General features: G+C 35.5%; 1 protein-coding gene across 2 annotated transcripts in view; it reads right to left on the bottom strand.

The window, feature by feature from the left end:
* Positions 1-25,219, bottom strand: part of CTNNA3 (catenin alpha 3) — a 464,394-nt gene that overhangs the window by 124,765 nt on the left and 314,410 nt on the right. For both annotated transcript variants that reach the window (XM_082765467.1, XM_082765468.1), the window contains one exon: positions 17,343-17,499. In XM_082765467.1, coding sequence (XP_082621593.1) covers positions 17,343-17,499 — 157 coding nt within the window. The remainder of the gene's footprint in view (positions 1-17,342; positions 17,500-25,219) is intronic.

Here is a 25,219-nt window from a genome sequence, read left to right as displayed (position 1 = left end):
AGATTACAGTAAAATAGTTCAAAGCACAGCAGTTATAAATCAATGCACAGCCAATAACCTTGTTAATAATTTCAGGACAAATGCCGTAGAACGAAGAGTTGGCAATCTTCCTAGTTTGGGCCAAGCAGAATAGAAGAAATCTGCATTATCTTGGGAATGCTGAATGTCTGCCTTGGGATCAGATGGAGGAATTGGTCAATTTACCAACTTCAGAAAGGTTCAGTTTCCTTGGGGGAGGAGGATTAACAATGAAAATTAACTACCTATTTCCTTCTGCTAGATTACTGGTATATAATGGGATAATTCTGCATTACCTGTTTTACAATGTGTGTAACATAACAGACAATAATACCATGTTAAATAGTAGCTATTTCAGTTATGTCAATAAAATCTTTTCAAAAGATAACAGCCATCTGTCCCTCTTAGATAACTGTTCAGGTGCAGTAATATTCTCACGTAACAGCTTTTTATTAGCTATACTGAGCATTAGATGAGCATATAGTATTCAATTGATACAACGGCCAATACACAGAAAAAATATTAACAAATGTAAAACAATTAATTGGCAAGTGAAGTTAGGAAGAAAAGCCTTCTTGGCGCATCCATCAGCTGCTGCTGCTTCTAATATTAAGCCTCCCTTCTCACTCTATCCAAGCATTCTATCAAAAACAAATACAGGGGTATTACCTCAACAGTATTCCCCAGAAGACTACCCCTGCGTTACAGCATGTCTGTGTGAAAAACAGGGTTGCTCCATCTGTTGCGGATTTGCTTTCCTTCAGTTTTTATTTGAAGCTTTTTCTCATCCTTTTTGTTAGACAAAACATACTTCACTTTCCATTACCAGGCCTTCTTCGAAGTCTACTTTTTAGAACAAAAACCAATTTGGCTCACAGGGAAAGCTGTAAGCTTCCCCCTTACCCCCTCCGTTTAGTCAGTAAACAACAAAATTAAGAGGCTTTTTGATATTTCCTATGAATGTTTGTATTAAATGAAAACCACCTAAACAGCTGCATGTTATGTATCCGACCAAATTCCACACACACATACATTTATCAACGTCACTGAACACAACTTAGAGAGGTGGTCTCTGTATAGAGATACACAGTATGAGAAATGAGAAAAGAAAAATAAGGTGTGAGTTTACTAACTGGAAGCCACACAAATTAATACACTGTTTTCCATACACCAAGTTTATCACATTGATATATTTATACTGAGTAACGCCAAGTGCTTGCATTTTTGAGCATACCTCATATGAATCCTGACCTGGCCATCCCTTCCATCCCTTTTTCTAATTACAAGTAGTTCTTAGGCACATTGACCTTCCACTACATCCTGTATATAACCAGAACATTAGGTTTTGATGGTGGTATTTTAAGGTGGTTTTTTTTGTTTGTTTGTTTGTTTGTTTTGGTGTGTGTGTTTTGTTGTTTTTGCCTTCTTTCGGGGGGGGGGGGGGGGGGGGGAAGCAGCAACAGGACAATAAAAAATTGAACAAAAAATGGGAAAAGCCATAATTCTGTAAGCACATACATGAAAAGACTGACGTTTTTTGCTTAAAGATATGCACTAAATGTCACATTGTAATATAAAATGTATCCTCAAAAAGTATACAAGTGTGCATGCATGTAGACATAAAAGAACTATCCTGGAATTAAGACTACTCTGAAGTATAGCTTCTGCACTTACAGTATGTTTGCAGTCAGAAATAATGCCAAGAAAGCCATAAACCGGATTTATCTGTTGCTGTATTTTGATTCTAGAAGAAATGTAGAAACTTCACTTCGGAGAACACTCACTTTGTGTCTGTCCTGTTGCAGTCAGGATCCCAAATAATTTAACCAGTTAATAATTAACTGGTTTTGTAAGTTGCACATGAAAGAAGTAAAACTTCTTTGTTGTTGATGATGTTTTTTGTGAGGCACTTTTTTTTTTTTTTATAGTTACTTTTAACTTCAGGGGCTTTTGTTTGTTTTTGCCTGGGCACTTTCCACTATTGCACGAGATTTTTTTTTTCCCCTGACATGCTAAGTATTCCCAGCTTTATGGAAATCAAAGACATGTACTATCCAGCTGCTGGAGAGTCCGAAGAGCAGGCTGCTTTCTGGCCATCAGGAAAACCTCATCAGTGTCCTACTGGTTGTTATTACATTCACAAGAGGGGACCTTAAGGGAACACATCATCACTTCAGCAGTCACCTTTTGCTCAACTTGTGCACTTATGCATCTTTTCATTTCATTAAAAAACAAAACAAAACAAAACAAAAAAACAACACAAGGGTTTGACATGCTACACCCTAGTTTGGCAAATTGACTTTCAGTAGTCAAAACACACTTCCTAAAGTTTCAGAACTATGGCACAGTGGGCTATCAGAGAACAGGTATTATATCATAACTGGAAACAAGAAAGTCTGGCATTCTGCACCACAGTAGCATCAACACTTAGTAGCATCACCACTTTGAACTCTTAGTGTCACTGATCAAATATATTTTATTATTTGGTTGTGCTTATTGAATACCATTATTTAGAATATATGTATATGTTTCCAGTAGGCCTCATTACAAAAATCAAGCAGATCAGTTCCTACAAAGCTGCATAAAACCATCAAAACCTACTGCCACAGATGCAGATGGAAAGCTATTAGCAACCAAGCTGCTAGAAAATAAACATACAAAAAATTAATCCCAAAATGTACAAAACTCATACATCCATCATGCTCCAGAGACTGCCAAATCTGATTTCTGACAGATCAAACACAAATAGAATTACAACTGCATCAGGCTATTTACTAGGTAACTTCCCACTTCTTCTCACTTTTGTCCTCTACAGGCCTACAAGAAGTTCATGACTAGAACATTCCCATAATCTTTGGTACAGAAAACCTTGAATTAGAAAATGTGGATTTGCAATAGCAGGTTTTCACAGCACAACACTTTCCAAAGCAGGTTCCCAAAATGAGCATGCAATACTGATCCAAGTTGGTTTCTTGGTTACAGAATAACCAAGCATGTGATTCTTACTAATGTATCAATTATCTAAGAAGTATATCACCATTATAATGTTTGCCATCAAGTCTAAGCAATCAGTGTTAGAAGAGTAATTTGCATTTATGACTGTGTATTAGGGACCGTACTTAACTTTTGGGGCAACAATATCAATGTCAAAGGTATGTAGAAGGCAACAGAAATAAAGGGTTTGTTGTGCTATCATAATCTATGGTACATATTAAATACATACTTACATCTTAAATGCTGTACGTAGTTCTTGTCCTTTCTCCCTTTTAAAAGCATCCATCTCATTAAACAGCAGGTCAAATAAATAAATAAATCCCTGTTTCTTTACAAAGTATTTCTCTAAATCATTTAAGTAGCAGTTACGTAATGCTGTGGAAGACGAATGGCTTAGAAGAGCAGGAGACAGCTGAGGATATGCCCAGCAAGTGTTATCATATGATGGCACTGACAAAACTTTCACACGATTTTAAAGCGGTTACATCAGAAGCCAACTTTGGATGGCCAGTGACACCCACCACAAGTCTCCATCAAAAAAGGGAAAATTTCAGGCATTTTTCTTATACTCAATGAGAACCATGGACAAGGAGCTTGACAATTACAGCATAAGGAAGTCTTATTTATCCTGAAGCATATTATAATCAGGCCAAACAAACTTGAGATAAGTGGTGCTGAAACCAACTGTAGAATCTACCTTCTGTTTGAATACTGTTTCTCCTTAAATAACTGCATAAATCTCTATAGAGATCTCTTACATGCCTACTCTTTCAAAAAGCATGGCATGGCATTTTTCTATTGCAGATGTAAGAAAGCAGGCATGAAAATATAACATTTAATCTTAAGAGTCTGAAAAGCATCTTCATTTTTTTCCCATCTCCATAGCTATGCTGTAAGTAAATGTGTAATTAGTAATTATTCCAATGTATTCATCTGTAAACTTGCTACATACTAAGAAAATGAACTAGAACTTTGAACCATTGATGGAAAAGTTACTAGATCAAGAGATAAGTAAGCCGGAAATACAAATCATACTTTTAATCCTTGTCCAAATAGTTTCAGTTTGTTCTGCAGTTTATTTTGAGTCACTTCAACTCTCCAGATTGCTATCTTAACGACTAACTACCCAAAGTAACTTGAAACATAACTCTAATGAAGGTTTAAAATTCAATGCTACAAGTACCTACAGGGTGAGGCTTGGCGTTCTGATTCATTGAATTTAAACATTAAATTAGTGTTTTTTAACATAATAGAAGACACAACAATGTTGCAGGGTTCAAAAAGGGTAATCTCAATTTTTGATACAAAGAAAACTAGGCACCTTAGATCTCTTAAACCTCAGTCCTGACTAACAGTTTTTCAGCATCTGTATCAACAGACATTATCAAGTTTTAATTTGTAGATAATATAAAGAACATCCTCTCACTCATAGGCAACATCTTTGTTTAAAAAAAAAAAAAAAAAAAAAAAAGGCATTTCATAAGAAACTTCAGATTACCTCCTGAATTCCAGAATATGACAAATTGCACTGTGATTGCAGTTTACATAGTTACCACAACAACGGCTTCTCCTTCCTCCAGAAAAACACCAAAGCCTATCCACTATCATCCAAATCACACACACAAAACAACACAGAAACATTGCTGCACAACAAACTCCAATGCTTACCCACAAAATGGGCACTAAATCTATAAGCCATGATGCACCACTGACATGGGACTCATTCAGGAAGAGGCCTTTCTCCAAAGGTTTAAATGCCTCCAACATTCCCCAGCAATAAAAACCATCAGGGAAAGAACAAGGGGGACTTTGGATGGAAACAACAGACACAGAATTCTGTGACTCGTTCTCATGCAGGCACTTCTGAAAACTAAGCAAGATGTCTTCATGCAGGTAAATGGCATATAAATATTGCCACTAGAGGTGCAAGGTTTTTAAATAACCCTACACAAAGAATGTAAGGGAAGTACATGCATGTTCCAACAATGCACTGAAGATGCAGCCTTTGGCCAAGGAAATAAAGTTTATGCCATTCATAAATCTAGCCATAATGGCAAAGGCCTCTGATGGTAAAATTTTAAAAATTAACATGCGCACAGCCCAAGAGAAATGCCTAACCCCAAAGGTAAAACCCTCAAAACAAAGAAGTAACTTCAGATAGTAAACTAATTAGTCCAAATTGAATCCAACACTTCGTATGCTGCTTAAGCACAACATTGTATTTTTGCAGACAAGTGATGTGAAAAATTTTAAAAGTTCTGCCCAGAGAAGTACCTGAACTGCAGTAACCTCAGTCTAGCACCTTTCTTAATGCAAGTTTAGTGTAGGTGTTCATTAAGATGAAAGCATATATTCATACAAAAATAAAACAGAATAAAGTGCAGCCTGAAAAAATGCAGAGATGTCATGTAGTGTTTCTGTTTGCAAGTGGTTCCACTAACTTAGCAGAGAAAGCATTGAAGTTTTACAGCCTTACCCACAACATACTGTAATGTTGCAGATTTTTTTCACTTTTTTTTTTTTTTTTTTTTTTGTTGTTGTTTAGAATAAGAGTATTGGGAGGAAGGAGATTCTGTAAGTTTTCACAGCTAGAATTCAAAGGAAAGAAATTACAGGCATGGCAAGGAAAGGGAAAAGTTTAAGTGAAAATGTACTAAGATTTAGAAATAAACTCACATGAAATCGCATATAAAGTGGTTTCTGAATTTTAAGACACTACAAAACTGAATGGGAAATTCTAGATTATTTTTTTCTGAGTTTCAGTAATTGACATTAAATAAAGTTTCCCAGGATATCTAAGACCTCCAGTGGAATAAGAGAAAAATTATGTAGAATGAACAGGATTTTACACAGTTGGACTATTATTATTCAAAACATTCCTAGACAGCATAGGGATTCTCTCCCACTAAAATTCATAGACAGTTTGAGCATTTCTGAACATTTTACCATCTGCCTCTATGTATTTACAGTAAGTATGAGTGGCATCTCTAAAAAGAGCTCTTGTTGTGTCTACACTTATACCTGTAGTATCAATTTTTAACATGCAAAAATCCTGTAAGATCAAAGCAGAGAAGAGAGAATTTTGCATCATGAACAAGTATGTCACTGACTCCCGCAATTCAACAACCTAATGTCACCACTGCACTATCTAGTTGCACACATCAAAGAGTTTGAAATGGATGAAGATAACATTAGACTTAACATGTATGATGCACTCCCTAGTAATGACACACAGCACAAAAACACCGTCTGTTTCCAGAAACTGATTTAGTGCTGTGAAAGACAAATGATGCTGTGAGAACTACAATCTCTATTTTGGCAAGAGCTAGCAATATACGGAGAGCTGCAAAACCCATCATATCTAATCTCCATTCTGCTTCCAGTTGTGTGCTATCCACAATGTCACCAAATTCAAACAAATGTAGCACGTAGTTCTTTATACCATTCAAACATTCTGGCAATTAACCAGAGGAAAATGCTATTAGTTATTATATAACAGAAAACCACTGTGTTAAAGTGACCCCAAACAGACATAAGCTTAAGTCAATAACTTGCAAATGTCTACATGCAAGAAGTAAACATTGTGAACTGGTCAACTGTCTTCCCTAAGATTAACTAACGTCTTTGCCATATAGTATTTCTCTACTGCATGATCAACTTTTCTGTGGAACTGTTATTTAAGAATTCCTGCAATTGTGCAATTACTTAAATATAGACATAGGTGCACAACAATGAAGAAACCATCCAAGTTGCTGCAGGGTTCAAGGACTACAAGACCCCAGCACAGAGTTTTAAAACTTCCTTTCCCATCACTGTTCAATCCATCACCTGAAGAGTGCCTTAAACTGGAAACTGCCATTTTAGTCTGGAAAATGATTTTACTTACAAGCGGTGATAATCAGTGTGAGTCATCACATAGATCCTAAAAGAACCATGACCTCTGGTAAGCAGACACAATGAACAGAGCAGGGCAGGGTAAATTATGCTAATTACTTCTGATGTTCAGCATCTTTCTTTCTCAAGATGGCATCAATTAACCTGAGTTAAATCCCATGCTATTTTTACCGTGAAGTTAGCTGCTTTTGTTTCAAATGAGAAAAATGGGTTTTATACTAAAAAAAAAAAAGGGGGGGGGGGGGTTCTTCCCTTCACTTGTAACAGAAAGATATAAGACCCCCCTTCACATCTTAATCTGTATTTCCATCCTCAGACCATCATGGCAAGTAAAAATTGTTACAGCTTGTTTTGAGGCCACAGAGGGAAAATAAAATGCAGCACTGGGTAGACTCCAACGCAGTTCTGGGTAAATGTGCATGAAGAAATTAAAAGATGAGGCAGCATAAAGAAAAATATTTCTTGAGAATGTCTTCATACACAATGTGACACCGCATAAAGATGACCACTGATTCAACAGCACAGTACTACAGAGCAGAAGGAATAACATGTCATGTTCAAAATATACTACAAAAACTGGCAATATAGCGTTATGTAATTGCATGTTAAGGATGTGAGAAAGATTCACTAAAAATAAAAATTGCAGCATGATTTAAAAAAATACATCTGATTCAAAGCAACTGTGGAGAACTATAGAAAAGATCTGCTTTTATGGATGAGATGGAATAATGCTGGGGATCTGTTACAGATTTGGAAATTAAATTTGAAAAATTATTAAAAACCTAGCTACCAACAGGAACACATCAGACTGGAAGATCAATTGGCTAATTCACAAGAGTTTGTGAAGTCTACTCTCAATGGGCTGTTTCTGTATTCCAGAGAGAAGGACTGAATCATCCAGAATACAAATTGACATACCCTGTTCACTGAGTTCAGAAGAAAAGAGAGATAAAACTAAGTTTAGGATATGAATTCATCTACAGATAGAAAAAAAAAAAAAAAAAAAAGTCCATTACATTTTCTCACAAAAATTCACTTCTTTAAGAATTGCTTTTGTTAAGAATATGGGTTATGATTCATAAGAAACAATGGTTTGATTGCGATTCAGAAAGAACAATGAAAAAATAAGTCCATAAATTAACCTCTCTTAAGGGTAAACCAAAAAATTAACAACTTAGTGAGATCAGTTGTATTGATGAGTACAAGGGAGTAAAAGGGTCACAGTTCTGTACAGTTCTTTCACAACTGTACAACAGAAATTAACATAAAGCCTATATGGAACACGCACATCGAATGCAGAGTTAGAGTCGAGACTCAAAAAGTCCATCTTCCTCAGATCTTCTGAAGGGTATGAAAAATTAAAACAGTACTTAAAAAAAAAAAAGGCAAACATAAGAATACCCAACAGAAATTGGATAACTACTGAAACTCGGTCAAAGAGGAGTCTAAGAATCCAGATTTCTGCAAGGGACCTCTTCATAAAGTTTTCAACAATTCTGTTTCAGTAAAACAGAGTAACAAAGACACGCAGAAATAACTTAATAATATTATATAAATAACACAGCAACGCAGAAAAAAAAGATCTGTTGTTTTTTTCTGGTTGCCTCCACCCTGGGCTTCCATCTTATCAATTTGATACCCCAGACAGGGAAGAGACATCAGAAGATCCAATATCACATGTGTTTCAGTGAAAACAGGCAACTAGATTCTTAGAAAGACGCCTGCTTTTTCTGAGGAAAATCCTCAAACATCGTTATATGGTCAAAATATTTTGACATACGTTGTTACTTACATAACACAAAGTTTTTGCTTTCCATCAAGTTGTATCTATGAAATCTACTGAAATCCTTAAAATCTTTCAATGTCTCAAGAACTTTATAATGCTAAATTGCCATATTTTCTTTATCAAATAATGTTAGGCTCCTGTAACTTTCAAGTGTTCCAGTTTAGAAAATAGCTTTAAGCAAACAATTATAAATGAAGTTCCCATTTCAGCTGAACTTCCTCTTGTATGAAGTTCCTCTTCAGTCAGAAGTAAAGGTCAGTTTTTTGGCTAGTTATAAACCTCCTCACAATCAGCTTAGGAAAAGACATACAGTAATTCACAGAGCTCAAGTGTATATGTATATATATATGTGTATATGTATATATATGTATGTATGCATATATATATATGTATGTATGTATATGTGTGCGTGTGTGTACAGGTACACACATACAGGACCACAGATATAGATACACACAGCTATACACACACACACACATATATGCACTTTTTTTTCTTTTTTTTTTTTTTTTTTTTTTTGACTATTTCAATAGTGCTTTAGATTTTAAAAAGGCACTGGGCTCCCCCACTTTCTACCCATGAGTACACAGCTGCAAAATTACATATGAAAAATCTACACATAGAAAAAGAACTAAGCAATTGAATAGATTTTCACTTTTAAGAGCAGTTATCATCACATTTTTTCTGTATCTAGGAAATTATCTGTTAATTAAAATATCTCTTTTCAAGCTGATGCCGTATCTTAGTGTTATTTTCAACTTTGTCATTTTTTATATAACTCTAAAAACTTTCACAAAAATACGTTTACATGAATCTATTCTTGGTTCTCTGCCTCAGATGAATTCCATTCTTCTTTAAGTGATGAAACTGATAGAAGGGCATGGTCAAGTACATAATTTATTCTTAGAGCAGATGAGTAATTGCTTTAGTGTTGTACTGCCTGAGCCTTGTTGTACATTAATAATTAGGAGCAATGAAAAGAGATTTGGATCATGTATAAACTACCAAGTTTGAAATTAAATTTCTGTACTGTATTCCCCATTGTTCTGCATCTGAAACGGATATACAGGATGGTCTCTTCCCAATCGTTACAATAAATTTATTGTCAATTCAACTTTATGCAGAATATAGATTTATAGAGCATTTTTATTCCCCCCAAAATATTCTAATATGCTAGAAAGATCAGGATACCTAGCAGAAAGGACCAGATACTATTGAGTAGCATCAACTACATGGTTTGAAGAATCCAAACCCTAGTTTTATGTTTATGTAATATAAGCATACGTTTGGACGAACCAAGCAACTAGGGAACCATGAACTCATTCAACCACAGTTACTGACACACTGTAGGGTCCAGTACTGAAGGATTACGTACTCCAGAGGAAGCATGTGACAACAAGTTAGAAAGACTAAAAGCACATAAAACCAAGTCAGAGTATGGGTATGGAAGCATTGTTATTAAATGTGATTTAACTAAGGGAAAAAGGATTATGTGGTAGAGCAGAACTTTAAGGTTATACCTCATCTGCAGTCATTGTGATATTTCAGAAGATCTGTCATGTGGAACTACACCAAACACAAAAATGGTATATTTTTTTCTCTTAAGTGATCGTATTTTTAAGTACACAGAGAAATAAAGCGTAACATGAATAATCAGCCCACTTCTGAAAACAAAGTAAGACTTTAGAGGGTTTTGAAGAAGAAAGGAAGAAACAATAATTTAAAATTGGGAAATCCTACCACAGTCATTTACAGTATGAAAAAATGAATAGACCAAATACAGCAACATAAATAAGAGTAACTGTGCTGGGAGTGGACAGGGAGAAAGTCTACTAACTAGTGAAAAGTATTTGTCTGAATCAACTTGAGTTCTCAGCTTGTATGGTAAACATACCTGTAAAGAGGTACGTCACTGTTTTGGCAGTCCATAGCTCACTAGTTCCTTCTGAACCACTGCTAGTTACTTTCAGAGCACAGTGGATCTTCCCAACACCACTGGGAAGAGCTACATTCCCCTGGGGTGTCAGGAAACTCCAACTTGGCATTATCTATGGCCACTGGAGGAAAAAGACTACTGTGAAAACAAAAACAGCCTACCCAGCATCCACCTATTTCCTTCACCTCATGTAGGCATTGGAATGGGCTGCCCAGGGAAGTGGCTGAGTCACCATCCCCGGAGGTCTTGAAAAGACATTTAGATGTAGAGCTCAGTGATATGGTTTAGTGGAAGACTGGTTAGCGTTAGGTCAGAGGTTGGACTAGGTGATCTTAAAGATCTCTTCCAACCTAGATGATTGTAACATTCCAAAGCTCCTGAAGTTTCATAAATATTCTCCAAGCTGGATGTACCTATTAAAGTATGAGAAGACACTGCTGTGTCAGTGAGCGGTGTGACAAATGTAAATGAGTTTTAAAGTGACTAAGAAATAGAAATTTTTGAAGAAAATTCAGATCACTGAAAAAGAAAGCAGCAGCAATGAAAATAGCCTACAGGTCTGAGCATGGTTTAAGTTCTCATACTCTTAAGTTTAACGAAGCATACTTGATCATGAACCCAGCTACCTGCACCGCTTATCATGCCTGAACAAACTGATGGTGTACAGTGATGAAGTGTCTGGCTCTGCAGATGAACAGAGCAGAGTTGGTATTGCTTAAGGAAGTTGGTATTGTTAAGGAAGATTGACTGAAACCTAAGAAAAATTCCACTATGTCAGCAAAAATACATTCCTTTAGCTCTTGTTTTTGTTTGGGTCTAAAACCACTTGTATCCACAACAACTGCTTTCTCCAAATGCTTTATGATAACGTCCTACCTTTCTCTTCTTTCCAGGAATTAAACGAATTTTTAGATGGCACAGGTTTGCATTAAAAGGAATTTCTGTTTTAAGACTACAATGCCTTACTGATTTATATCATGTTTGAAGAAGCTTAACACATTCTTACATTCCTAGAGAAGGATTAAAATACTGAAAACAAATTTCTATCCTACACAAACTCAGATTTTTAGAGAACTTCTTGCACACTCCAAATATGGAATGTGCTCTTCTCAGTTTCATCTGAAGGGACAGCCATGCACCGTTTCCCTGGATCTCCTCTGAAAGTTCATACATCACACTGGCACAAAAGTGTAATAGGAAAACGAACTATGACTCATTGCTTCTTCTCCCTCTTGACAGCAGTAACTGATTTGTGCCAATTCTTCACTTAAAAAATTACTCCCATTTGGCTACTCAAGTCAGCCTGAATGATCTTTAGTCCAATCACAGAACTTGTTTAGCAGTCTCAGAAGTCTGTATCTATCTAAGACAGACCAGTTTAATTTCTAAAAGGAGTTGAATTGCTGGTAACTCCTTTATACATTACAGTATTTTCTGTTTACAATCTGGATATGACAATTCCATTGTCAGTTTTCTACTGCAGATGGACCTGCAGGTGTCCATGTTTACCACTACCAGTTTAGCAGCATACACTGACTGCATAGGTAGGTTACACAAACCCTTAGTTGAGGCAAACATGCAAGTAATTCCACTCACTATCATTCCACTAGGTAACCATCAAGTAAAAAATTTCTAGCAAAATAACAGCAAAATGGGCATCAGACAAAACCATTTCAAAGTCTAACGACTCAATACCAGACCTCTGGATTGCATTTCGCTTAAAATAATCAACTTAGCCTAAAGTTTGGGTTAGATTGCAGAAGTCAAATGCACTTTAGAGAAATTGTCTTCTAAGGAAGTACTTGAAAAGGCAGACAACAGACATTACACCCAGTATACAACAGGAGAGAGACTATGTCATTCACCTGCAGTGCATCAAGAAGAACATTTAATCACAGATGAAGGATGAAAAACAAGATAAACTAAAATGAAAAGAGACTTGTGTTTATGAAAATTAGAAACCTCAAATTTGGCAATAGAGGAGCTAATATAAAAGGATTTTTTAAAAATGTGGCTAGCGTAGCTGTATTCCAAATACGACAGTCCAAAATTCTGAGATGGAAAGCATGAGAGGCTGGAGAAAGAAGGTTCATGAGACAAAATTATCATAGTTTTGTGGAAAGGATGCACACAGAGAAGGACAGAAAAGCAGCATGAGGGTCTGTAATGCAAGCTCTTCAAGAAAACAACGAGGAAGAACACAGATCCTAATGATTTTAATATATATTAAAACACATTTGATGCTTTTCTTACCTATGATCGTTGTAGAAGTGAAGTTAACTCTTGGACTATAAGATCTAATTCTTCTCTTACTGGTTATCTAACACTTAATAATGTTAAAATACTTAATTACAGTATTTTCCAGTGATTGTAATTCCACATTATAATCAGGAAAGGAAAACGTACATATAAAAAGGAAATACTGACTTTTTTTTTCTTTTTTTTTTTTTCCCCATATACATCTGAAGTTTATTCACATAATTTGGAATAAAGGATTAACGTTAGAAAATGAAAATCCAAACTACACTTTCATCCTAACTACATCAGGAAATATCAATACTCACTGAATATTCAGTTTGAGACACCAGAGTTGAGGATAAAACTTAAAATTTACAAGTATAAACAAAATTACGAGCATACCATAACTGGTTTCCTGGAAATTCGTGCATTGGATGCAATAACACGTTTTGGTTCCATTATAGGAGTATAAAAACCCCACATCATCATGATAAATGGATGACAGTATTTTTTTAAACTTAATGTCAGTGATCATAAAGATTAATACCCACATTTTTCCTTATTTTAATTAACTATCCAAAACTGATAGGCTGACACTGATTCTCTGTTCTTGGTAGGTATAGCGTAAAAGATCTATGAACAAATGATCTCATCATTTATCATGTTTTATAATCACAATGACATTTTTTACACATCTCGTTAGCTTTTGCTTTCATTTAAAAAGAAAAGACCTTCATTTAAATTGGCTATTTGCAGTCAGACTTCTTCCTCAAATATAAAGACCTAACTTTACCTGTCTTCTGTAGCATTATTTTCCTTTAAACCAAATATAATATCCAAATAAAAGAATAAAACAGAATTGAAACAAAAGGAAAAAATACATGAGGATAGGTGAATCAGAAGAGGAAATTAATTAGTACTTAAAACAGATGGCAGTTATTAGCACTTCCCCCCCCCCCCCCCCCATTTTCATATGGTCACAATTCCACAATTCCCTTCAGGTTTTCTGATTTGCCACAGAATACTTCCTTTTCCCCCTGTGCTACACCAGAAAAGGACATGCATGTATCACATTAGGAGACAGTTTCTCTGTACATATGCTTTGTTTCAGCAACCCCATAGCTGGTTTGTGAAGAGTAACAAGGTCTTTTTGCAGGGACCTACCATTTGCAATTCCTACCAATCCTCTCAAATGTATTTTTCCATATTCAGCTTACTTTTAAGACAGAAAAATAACAACCTGGAATAAAGAAACATAGGAACTAATCCAGTTGCTTCTGAGCTCTGCAGAACGATTTTGCAGTGTCTTCAATGAGAGTTATATTGTACCTTCGAAGTGTCCACAACAGAAACACACCTCTAAGTATTCAATTTACCTTCCGAATCATCAGTAACCCAAAAAAACATATCATCATTTTATACAATGAGTTGCAATCCAAGCCTCGGGTGACACTGTGTGAAAAGGAGGTACATAAACTAAACGACAAAATAGAAATTCCCAATTCTTATCAAGTTTGGGAAGTACATTGTGTATTTGGTACAAAAATCTGACCTATCAAGCAACCAGAGATGCAATATAAAATAAATTCTTAACTAGACAATTCTGTTTAATGATTTAGAATCCTCAACTACCAAAATTACAAGAGGTGTGTTCACAATATTTAGAAAAAAAGTGTATGGTATTTTTGGACGTAGACTAACCACTTCCATTGCCATCCTGGAAGATGCAGCTACACCTGCAAATTCAGCCATTAAAACCAACTGCCTATATCTGATACAGTATATCAGCACACTATTAATTTTGAACTAATATTTAAAGGACATTTTTCCCCCAATACATCCATGTGGGCATTTAACTTAGAAAATAATTCTTCTGTAGAAAAAACACGTCCATCATAAATCTATTCTCGTATTCACTCCTGTTACATGAAACAAAACACTCAACCTTTGTTATCTTTCCTAATGACCAAGTAATTTCCCAAAGTTAGGTAACATCCTTTACTTTACTTTCATTTAACTTTTCTATTTAGATAGAGCAACATGTTTTACTCTCAGAGCACAGTATCAGTGCTAATACACTTATGATTGTACCGGGAGTAGCTTGCACCATTCCTTCTAATTAGTCTTAATAATTAGCTCTATGTACATGAGCTGAAAAAAAAATCTTCCCAAAGGAAATAAATTATACTACCACAAGGAAGCATCTGCTCAGCAGATCATGTAAGAGAAAATATGACACTTGAAGATGGACATGAATTACAATGTGCAGAAACGCCCTGCCAAAGCTTTCAGAAAATGTTCTACATGTCCTCTCTAGAATAACTCTATGAATGTTTAGTTCTTAGGACCTCTTAATACGTAGGCCTACACATCACTGCTACTTAAGTTACAGTTTCTGCTTTTATTTACTGTCAAACACTAAATCATTCAGTTGTACTCAAGTAACAGAGAACAGACCAAAAATTGATGAGTTAACCCTGAAATGAGTAGCCACCCAATGAGAGATTTTTTTCCATGCATTAATGTAGTTTCTAATTTTATTCTTAAGGCCAATTAATTTTTGCAAAATATCTGAAATATGCTATTTAAATGAATCCCAGTTTTGTCGTCAAACATTTAGTTCAATGAGTTTTAAAGAAAAAATAATTTTAAAGAAAAAATTTGAAACTCAGGGTATTTCATAGTAGGGTAAGGAGATTTACATAATTAATACATTAGCAATTTAGAGAATTGACCTGTTTCTTTGCTTTAGTAATAGCTCTAGCGTTACTTGCAAAAATTTCAGATTTGCAACCTCCTGGACCCTATACAAAACAGGATTGTTTATAATTGGCTTCTACTAAAGGTTAAATTACAGTTGAAAACAATCTGAGGTTATGTTTTTCTGTACTGAGATGCTGAGATGCATGTAAGGACAGTAGCTCCACAAATAATCCATTCACACAATTTTGCAGTAAATTCTTCTACATTCGGATCCGAATCACTTGGTTAGGTATTCCAATGGACTAACGTAAAGCAAAGACAAGTCTGCTGCTCTGAGGCAAAACTAACAAACTGTATCCAGACCTGAGCAGTCATCTCTGCTTATGGTTTTTGCACTGTAGTATTCATATCCCACTCAGTTATGGGGACTTCAGTCCAGCTGTTTCCAGCTACCCCAGTAAAGATGTTGTATTTGAAAATATACAAGTCATCTTTAGAGAAACAAATATCCTGTGTTTTTGACAGGAGTACACCTTCATTTTTAATTAACAACAAATAACTTCAGAATGCACTCAGCTCTGAATTCACTTACCATGGTTTCAAACTACTGACACCTACAGAACTATTCATGTTCTACACTGCTACATAAAGCACATAATCCCAACAAAAGGAATTAAACTCTAGGGAGTTTCCCAGAGAAGAACAAGCAAACAGTTGTCACACTAGCCATAAGGAAACAAAATTTATACCACATTTATTGAAGATAACATAAACTTTTCATTCTTTTCCATGTTATACACTAAGGCAAGTCGGAAGTGTGGAATTTTGGTCTTTCAAGTGCAGGAAGTAGAACAGCTGTTCTCCCATTTCAATGCTGAAGACAATCTTTGCTTCAAGATATAGTTTACTAATATTAAAGGCTCCTTCAGTGAAGGAATTTATAGTTACATTCCTCTTGAAAAATATGTATAGCTTTAAAGTCTCTGGAAATTCTACAGTGCATCTGTTCTGTTTATGAGGTGTTTTAAAATACATCAACTTGAAAAAGTAGCCCATGTGATTTCTTATTTCCATGTCTATCACAAGAATTACTGTAGAACCAGATTGTATTTGCATTCAGAAATGTATATGCACATCTAGTACAACACTGGATGTTTGGAAATTTGGTACCTGCTCAGCTCAAGGAAAAGCTCAAGCATCTATCAATGTTATCCAGATCACATCTATGTGATTTAGCACCCCATTCTTTTCTCCCTTAAATTCAAAATTCATTAATCAAGTTATCAAGTGTCCCTAGAAAATTTCTGTTGGTGGTATTATGGTAAATTACAACAGCTTTTATATGTCTTTGGATCTACTAAACATTTAACTGCACTGTTTTGAATAATGATACGTAGCAGGGACAACAGCCAGAGAAATCTTCTCCTCTCTGTTTATGCACACTGTTAAATGCTTCCTTCCTACAGAAGACTTCTCACAGATGCACAGAGCATTTTAAAAGTTAGAGGCGGATCAACCTGTGAGGCTGGATAAATGTAACCCTTACAATATAGCAGTTCTGCTTCATACCTCTACAGTTTGTTCAAATCATCTCTACCGAGTTCTACGCTGTGCAGACTAAAAATACCTACCATGCTGGGCCACTTTTTACATATAGTTTCACAAAACCTTACAAGATCTAATCTTCTATTTGTTGCCTGTTGGAAACTTTACACAGGAGAGTTACTTTTCAAAGTACGTAAAAGAATAATCAGATTCTGAAAATCAACATACCTGATACAGCCAGAAAATCATCAATACTTGTTATATCATCCACAGCTTCAGTAAGAACATGGATATGATTCTCCCATGTACTCCTATACATCTCCATGTTGTTTTTCACAACTTGACTTTTTGGTCTGGCAGAAAGAGCTAAAGCAGCATTAATAACCTGTAGCAAAACATATAAACAAACAAAATAACAACTAAATATTTTCTTCTGAAATATTTTTTTATTCATAACTTACTGCTGCAGAGGAGCACTTAGGTTTTCTAAACAAAAAATTGTTTAGCTTTTCTGTTCACAACAGGAATATCAGCCAGATGTTGCTTAGGTTAATTTCCTTTTTATCTTCATGAAGTGAGAAGGAGCGTGATTCTAAGTGAACCGGGTAACAAGAATTTCAATGTTTTATTTTTAGTTAGACAATTCATGCTATTCCAGTTTGCAATATACAAGTACAATGAAGTCTTTACTTACGTAAGGGACATACTTATATGTACTGTATATAATCACTTCAGTTTCAAACTTACAATTCTTAACAGCAGATATTATGGAATCTATTATGGCATTATCTTCACTGAATGAGATAACAGCCTTTACCATGTAAAAGCAGCTGATTTTGCAAGGACAACAGCTGCCTAATTGATGTCAGGGACATAACACATCCAAAATCTTTATAAACACAGCAGACTGTTTTTTCTGTATCAGTTAGGCCTAGAAGCAGTAACTATGCTCACATGCAGAGGACAGACTCCATCTCTCCTAATAGAGACTAATATAATATAGAAATATTAGATCATAAAGTGATTAATTCTTTAGATATCACTTCAATATGTTAATTAGCTAGAGGGCTTTTTCTAATATGGCTTTTTATTGATGTTACATCCATAAACATTACATACATCAAACTATAGTCTTTATTTAGCAAATGGAGAGTTTAAAACACCATATAAAGCAAAAAATATGAAGAATCAAAACAAGATACCACACTAATCCCCAGTGCCGATACTATACGTTTAAGAAACAGCTTTAATATCATGCCACTGTAATAGAGTCATTACAGAAGAATAAGAACTAGGAAATTCCTCATCTTAAGTACAACTGATGTTTCTTTACGCTATCATCAATCCTCTTGACCCTGCTCTGGATCATAATCATTTTATGTGAGTAGTATTTTTACATATCACATGAACTTGACCAACCTGGTGAAATTTAAGTAATTACAAACTTGCTAATAACATTCATGTTGTCATAATGAAGAAACATAGAGAGACAGGCTTTCACAATAAAACTGCTGGGACTAAGTCTTTTACTAACAATTCTGGAAAGGAAGAATAGACTTGTTACTTTACCAGGTAGCTGGAAAAGGAGAAAGGTATGTAATTACAATGAAGAAGAGATTTCTTCAGCAAATGCGTAAGTGATCAAAAATACAAGGACAAACAAGCATCCTACTCTCCAGTAGGAAAATAAAATTCACTATAGGAAACTCATAAACTTAGAATTGGAACCAACTGGGCAGGCAGCAGCAAAAAAAGTATTTACACTTCATCAGTCAATATAAGCGAGTCCACCGAGCCATCTGGTCACAAAAAGTAAAATACTGTCAGAGAAATCATCAATTCTAAATGTATAAACAGAAGCAATTGTTGAAAAATCACGACGCAAGCATTTTGCTCCACATTTCAAGTACTTATTTTTTAAGGGCAAAACCATACCCATTTAGGGGAACTATACTTCTAGAAAGAAGTCTCTCCCATTCAAGGCAACACCAATATCATCATCATAAATCTAAAAAAAAAAAAAAAAAAAAAAAAAAAAAAGATTTAAAAAAAGAGTCTAGTAAAGGAGAGAGACTGCAGACAAAGAGCCGGTGTAAAAATTAAAGGAATAGACTACTCCACATGCATCATGAAAATCAAATTACAGGAAGATAAAAAATAATAGAAAATAAATAAAAATAAAAATAAAAAATGCAACAAAACACATACAAAAAAACACAGCAAACCCGAAACCAACCATACAGTAATTCCATTTTTACCTGGCAAAAAGCTCTCCATTTACCTTCAATTCTCTAACACATAAGAACCATTATTTGTTTTGGACTAAAGCATCAAGTACACTAATTGCTGAACTAAGGAAGACTGTAATATTAATGTCATCTGTTGAATAAAATAGCACCAGACAACATTCTATCAACACACTGAAATTATTTACTATTTGTTTTCATAAAACTGTAACAATATCATAAAGATGTTATTTGATTATAAATAATAACAAAATATATTTAAGCACTGTTTCATTTAAAAATTGTTCAACTGTCTTCTAAACGTAATGACAATCCCCACCACTTAGAATTGCTACCAACTAGCGGTGAAGTACACAGAAGAACCTTCTTAATTTGATAAAAAGGTATGCAAATTTATGCTCAAAACTACAAAGTAAATAAAGCTGTATTTGTCATCCTCTCCATTTTGCAGATTGATACCTAAATTACTTAGACTTTTAGCATCTTTGACAATGAATTTTGCCTTCATATAAACACCAAAGCACCATGTAGGTAGCCTTTAAAGAACGTGCTATTTTGTTATCCATGAATTAAAAATTTTAGGAAAGAACCAAAGTGTCAAGTTAATTATGATTAAATGCAGAAAGTATATGCTATAGGAGAAAATTGTTCCATAGTTGAGCAATTAGTGTCTGAAAATCCTGGGTCTGATCAGTCTTCTTTCTAAAGCTGCAAACCCTGTTTCAAAAATCTCTGATAAAAAACAACACACACTAAAATATGCACCTCAGACATTATGGAATACTCCTAAAAAGAATCAACAGCACCTCAAAATCCACAATCACCAGCTATGGTCGTAGTTGTTTACCTATGAAATAACAGAAGAAAAAATACAGCTCACAAGTCATACCATACACATTGTAAGTCTAAAAACTCATTAAAAAAGTCTGATTTCATACAATCTCCTTAAAACAAAGCCACTGCCTTTTAAGATTACAGATATGACAAGCAGCTGACAAAGCACTTCTCCAGCCAGGTCCAACTAAGGACTTAGAACTACCTACTCTTTCTCCAACAATAACATGGATTATGCTAAATATATAATTCTTCCCCTACTTTTCAGACATCTCTTCAATATAGCCCCTTCACCACGTATTACACAACTGTATTTCATCCATACTCCAGATCTGCAAAACCTGCAGCAACAGCATTTAACAACTGTGTCATCTGGCAGCAGATTTGCCTTGATGGCATGATTCCTTGCCTTGATGGCATGATTCCACCCCTAAAAGTAGGCACATCATTTATGTCTCATGTGAAAAAGATCCAGTTCCCCACTGAACTATATTATTTTAATGTAATTGTCTGGAAATACATTGTGTTAAAATATTGAATGTGTAGAAGGTAACATGTATTTGAGTTTGTAAATAAATTTCTCTACTCCAATAAAATACAATGAAGAAACACAGTAAATTCCAGGGAAATGAGAAGCTCTCCCAAAATGAATGCAGAGCTCAGTTTGGAGCACTGCTAAAATCATGCATCATTTTATTTCTAACATTTGAAAAATAACAATAGCACAGCAATGCTGACACAGTTGAAAAGGTTGATCATTTATACCTCATCAGAATGCATACATTTCAAGTGAGTCACCAGGGACCTTGAAAGGCCTATTCAAAGACACCAGCAAAGGTGCCTATCTCCTAGGCATAGGCAACCTACCATAATAACACCTCTCCGCTCACATTCCCACATGCACTATTCATTTGCAGCATCACTTCTTTGGAAATGTAAGGTGTCTCCCTGCAGACATTTACTTATGCTTTGATAGCCAATTGCTTCTGGCTTCTGACGTAAGTCAACAAACGACTGCTCGAACAGCTGAAGGCTTCGGTCTCCATTAGCATACGTTGCTTCTACTGAAAGCTCTGCAAGCAGAATTTCTTTTTCAAATAGCTAAAGCTGAGAATTTAAGAGGTTATTAGGGTTCATTTTTATAAAGGTAAGTGTTCATCATTTTCCTCTGTTATATTACTACCCTTGGCACTAAAAATGCACTTTAAGTAAATGCTTCAAAGTAGGCAGTAGCACATTATGCTAAAGCTAGCCTCAACTGACAGAGTTTGACCAGAACTTTGAATCACTTCCTTTATTAAAATAAATGCTTAAAACACAAAAGATGCAACCGTACCAAGTTTTTTAACAACATAAGGTGAGCTGAAGCAGTTATGTTGTTACCACACCTCTCAGCACCTGTGCTGATGGAGTCTGCTGCTTATGATTTCTATTCAATTAAAGGTGCTTCAGCAACACGATAAAAAGGAAATTATTTGCTACAATGACCTTATTTCCGATCTGTAAGGAACTGTAGACTGTGGCTATCACGAGTGACTTAATAATAAAAAATCCTATACATACACAATGAAATAGACAAATTCAAGTGGGAAAGGGCCTGCACTGATACCCTCTCCCTGTATTTTATCTCCTTCATCAGTAGACAGAGCTTTCAGCCTAATGGCTCTTCTCCTCGGAGCAGAACAGAGGCCTAAGGCCTTCTTCTCAATGCCTGAATTTAATTCCCACACATGAAAATCAGGAAGGAAAATGAGGGGGGGAAACAGTGACTCAAGACTGCTACTCAGACCCTGTTTTTAAAACATGTAACACTTGAGGAATACCATTTCTGTGACAGTACACATCATATCCTGCAGCTCCTCATATAATCTTCTGTAGAACAAAAGCAACCCTAAGCTTCAGTTCAATGCCCACGCCACTTCAGTTGAGCAACTATGTTGCCTATAACATTCTTTCTGTATGAAAGATAGAAACAGAAAGTTCAGTCAAATAACAACTTACTTTCACACTTTTTTAAAAAAGAAATTTTAACAGTTTAACCATTTTAGGAATTGCTAACAGTAAGAATTAGTAGAAAACAGTTTCCTTTGTCTTTCAGTTGAGACTCATTGTCTGTTGTTTCAAAGGTACAAGCCATTAAAAAGCATTTACCCTTAGGAAATTCATCCTACTCTAAGCATTGTTTTCCCTAGCCAGAACACAACATGTCATGAGAAAAAGAAGAAGCTGAGTAAAAATTCAGAAGAAGAATATATTAAAATCAAGCATCATTCTTAATATATATGGTGCCTATAACTATTCTAAAATTATACACAGAAAACATGCAATGTAAAAACAGGATAGTGTCAGCAAACAGAAATAAATGGAGTATGAAAAAGCAGAGAAAGAAGAGCAGAACAGAAGAACAAAGCCAACATGCACAGCAGATGAAAACTCAGGTTTTTCATTTCATTCAGCAGATGAAAACTCAGGTTTTCATCTCCCATCTAGAAAGGGAATAAATAGTTCAAATTGCACTTGGGTTCTAGAAAAGGCCAGAAAAAAACTTTGCAAAAGTACTGTAATATATACATATATATTCATACATTAGCGATGAGAACGTTACCTTTGCCATTTTGCCCAGCTTATTAATAGGAAACCCATCCGTCATAAATTTGTTACAGGAAGGGCTGGGATAACAAGGACTAGTAAATATACTGGTACCATGTATAAACTGTAGTATAAAAATGAGATAGGACAATTTTCAAATAGCCGCTCAGTGCGAGAAATAAAACAAAAATATTGTCACCACAAACAGGACAGGAAGCACTGGACGTGAGGGAGAAGTTTTATTGTTTAAATACAACACCTAACTGAAAGGACAGTTATGCACAAACCCAGACCATCTGGGTAGACTGTGAACTCTCCATCACCCAATGTTTTTAAGATGAGGGTAGCTAAACTCTCATCAGGAATACTTTAACCCTCTAGTCCATGGAAGAGTTGATCCTGTATTGGTCAAAGAAAGAGAATGTACACTATGCTATCTTTATGTGTTCCTTAAAGGCTTATTTTCCTTAAGCTTAGTGAAATATTTCCAGTTCTGAGAAACAATTTTCAGTTACTTATAGACCTCAAATTCATCGTTTTGGCCATTCCTAAGAAAAAAGAGAAGAGAAAACATGTTTGAACCTCGTAAAGAATACCATGCCAAAGAACAGCCAACATCTGACAGCTCTTTCCGGAAAAGCACTGGCATTCAGAGAGACCTGTTGAAACTAAAACCTCTTTTCTGCTGTCTGCAGGTAACCTGTAAAAACAGTCCAAGTTATTAGTCTCTACCTTCCACATAGTGAGTACAGATAGATTTTAGAAACTAAATTCCCTAAAGATCCTGTTAAATGACGCTGGTCCTTCACAAGCAGCTCTTACCATTACAGCAGAAAGGGACCAGCTCTTTCTGTGAAAAAAAAAGTGGGACTGATGGCCAGTGAGATGTATCACCACATCTGATAGGAATGTCTTCAAGAGAAGAACCAGGGGTACAGTAGGATAAGAAGCGAAGAGGTCACAATGAGGTTAGATAAGGCCATAAAAAAGAATGATATCAATACCCAAAGCAGATCTGGAGCAGTATAAAATAGAAAAGATCACCGCAGGGTTCAAAGCATGGTAGTAAAATGAGGAAGGAGCTGTACCTCTGGGACAAGGGACAGGCTTAGCTTTTAGCCAGTAAGTACTACAAGTACTGACTGTACAATCTTGAAAATGAACAAAGATTTCAGATATTAAGTGAGCACTTAAAAATTAACGCATACTTCAGATTTTGTACTCTGTGCCACTTCTGCAATAAACATTAAATCCTCCATAAAGGGGTTTCTGACTCTAGCAAACTCTTCAGTTAGAACTGACACACACTTTTCTCGTGAAGAAACGAACCTAATGATACCAAACATTTCCAATTTTTGCCAAAGGAAAGCGAACTTCCTTCTGCTCTTACACAGTAAGCTCAAACAAGGTTTTAGTTCTCCATAGCTTCTTCAATAAAAAACAAAACCTCAGATCATCTCGGTAGACAATTTAATTAAAAAACACTTGAAACCTAATACCATCACTTACCACTGCATCTTCACAGCCTAGTCTTCTAGTCCAAAAACTCTTAGTGGCTTCCTCAACTGTACAAATTGCTCCACACTCTTCACAGTCCCTGTGAAAGTTATCTTTTCAGCAACACAAAACCCTGGTCAAGAGCTCATTTCTCTACTTAGAGGCAAGCTCTTTGCTCCCTTCTCTAGTTTCTCACTCCATGCTTATGTCACAGATCCCTGCCTTCAGTACCTCAGCTGCCTGCAGTCCCAGCCTGCAGATGCTTTCAGGGAGAACGCAATCCCAATTTGGCCTATAATGCATAAGTGACAGCAATCCATAGGTTGTCTTACTACGTTTTGTTCAGCCTCTCTTACAAAAACATGCAATACAAAATACATATACCATACCAAAATTAACACTTCCGTATTTATCACATGCAGTCAACTTCATAGCAGACTCATGAAAATAATACCTAACAAGCACTTGGAGATCTGTGCTAAATAAAAAAATAGCAAGAAAATTACTATTTCTCACTTCAAAAAAGGCTTTTAATAATATCTTGTGAATTGAACATAGTGCCACAAATTGAAAAAGAAAGGATGAAAAAATGCTAAATGTGTATAGCAGAAGAACGCAAGATATAACATAAAGAGTGAATATGAAGGTAAAAAATAATACATACAGAATAGGAAGGAAAAAAGATGTGACATAAGATAATAAAGACAATCTAGAAGTTACTCATTACTGAGCACACTGCATCCTCAAAATCATTTAACTGAGTTTTCTAATTTTGTATTTATAGAATCATATAACAGCCTGGATTGAAAAGAACCTTAAATATAGTCTAGTTTCAACCCCCCTGCTCTGGGCAGGGTTGCCAACCACTAGAGCAGGCTGCCCCAAGCCACACCCATCCTGGATATATCTATAGGTAGACCTTATGCAGAAAACATGAAA

Source organism: Aythya marila, assembly GCF_965140915.1.
Source record: "Aythya marila genome assembly, chromosome: 7".
Taxonomy (NCBI): Eukaryota; Metazoa; Chordata; class Aves; order Anseriformes; family Anatidae; genus Aythya; species Aythya marila.
The sequence above is the reverse complement of the archived record's forward strand: the minus strand, read 5'-3'. Positions and strand labels throughout refer to the sequence as shown.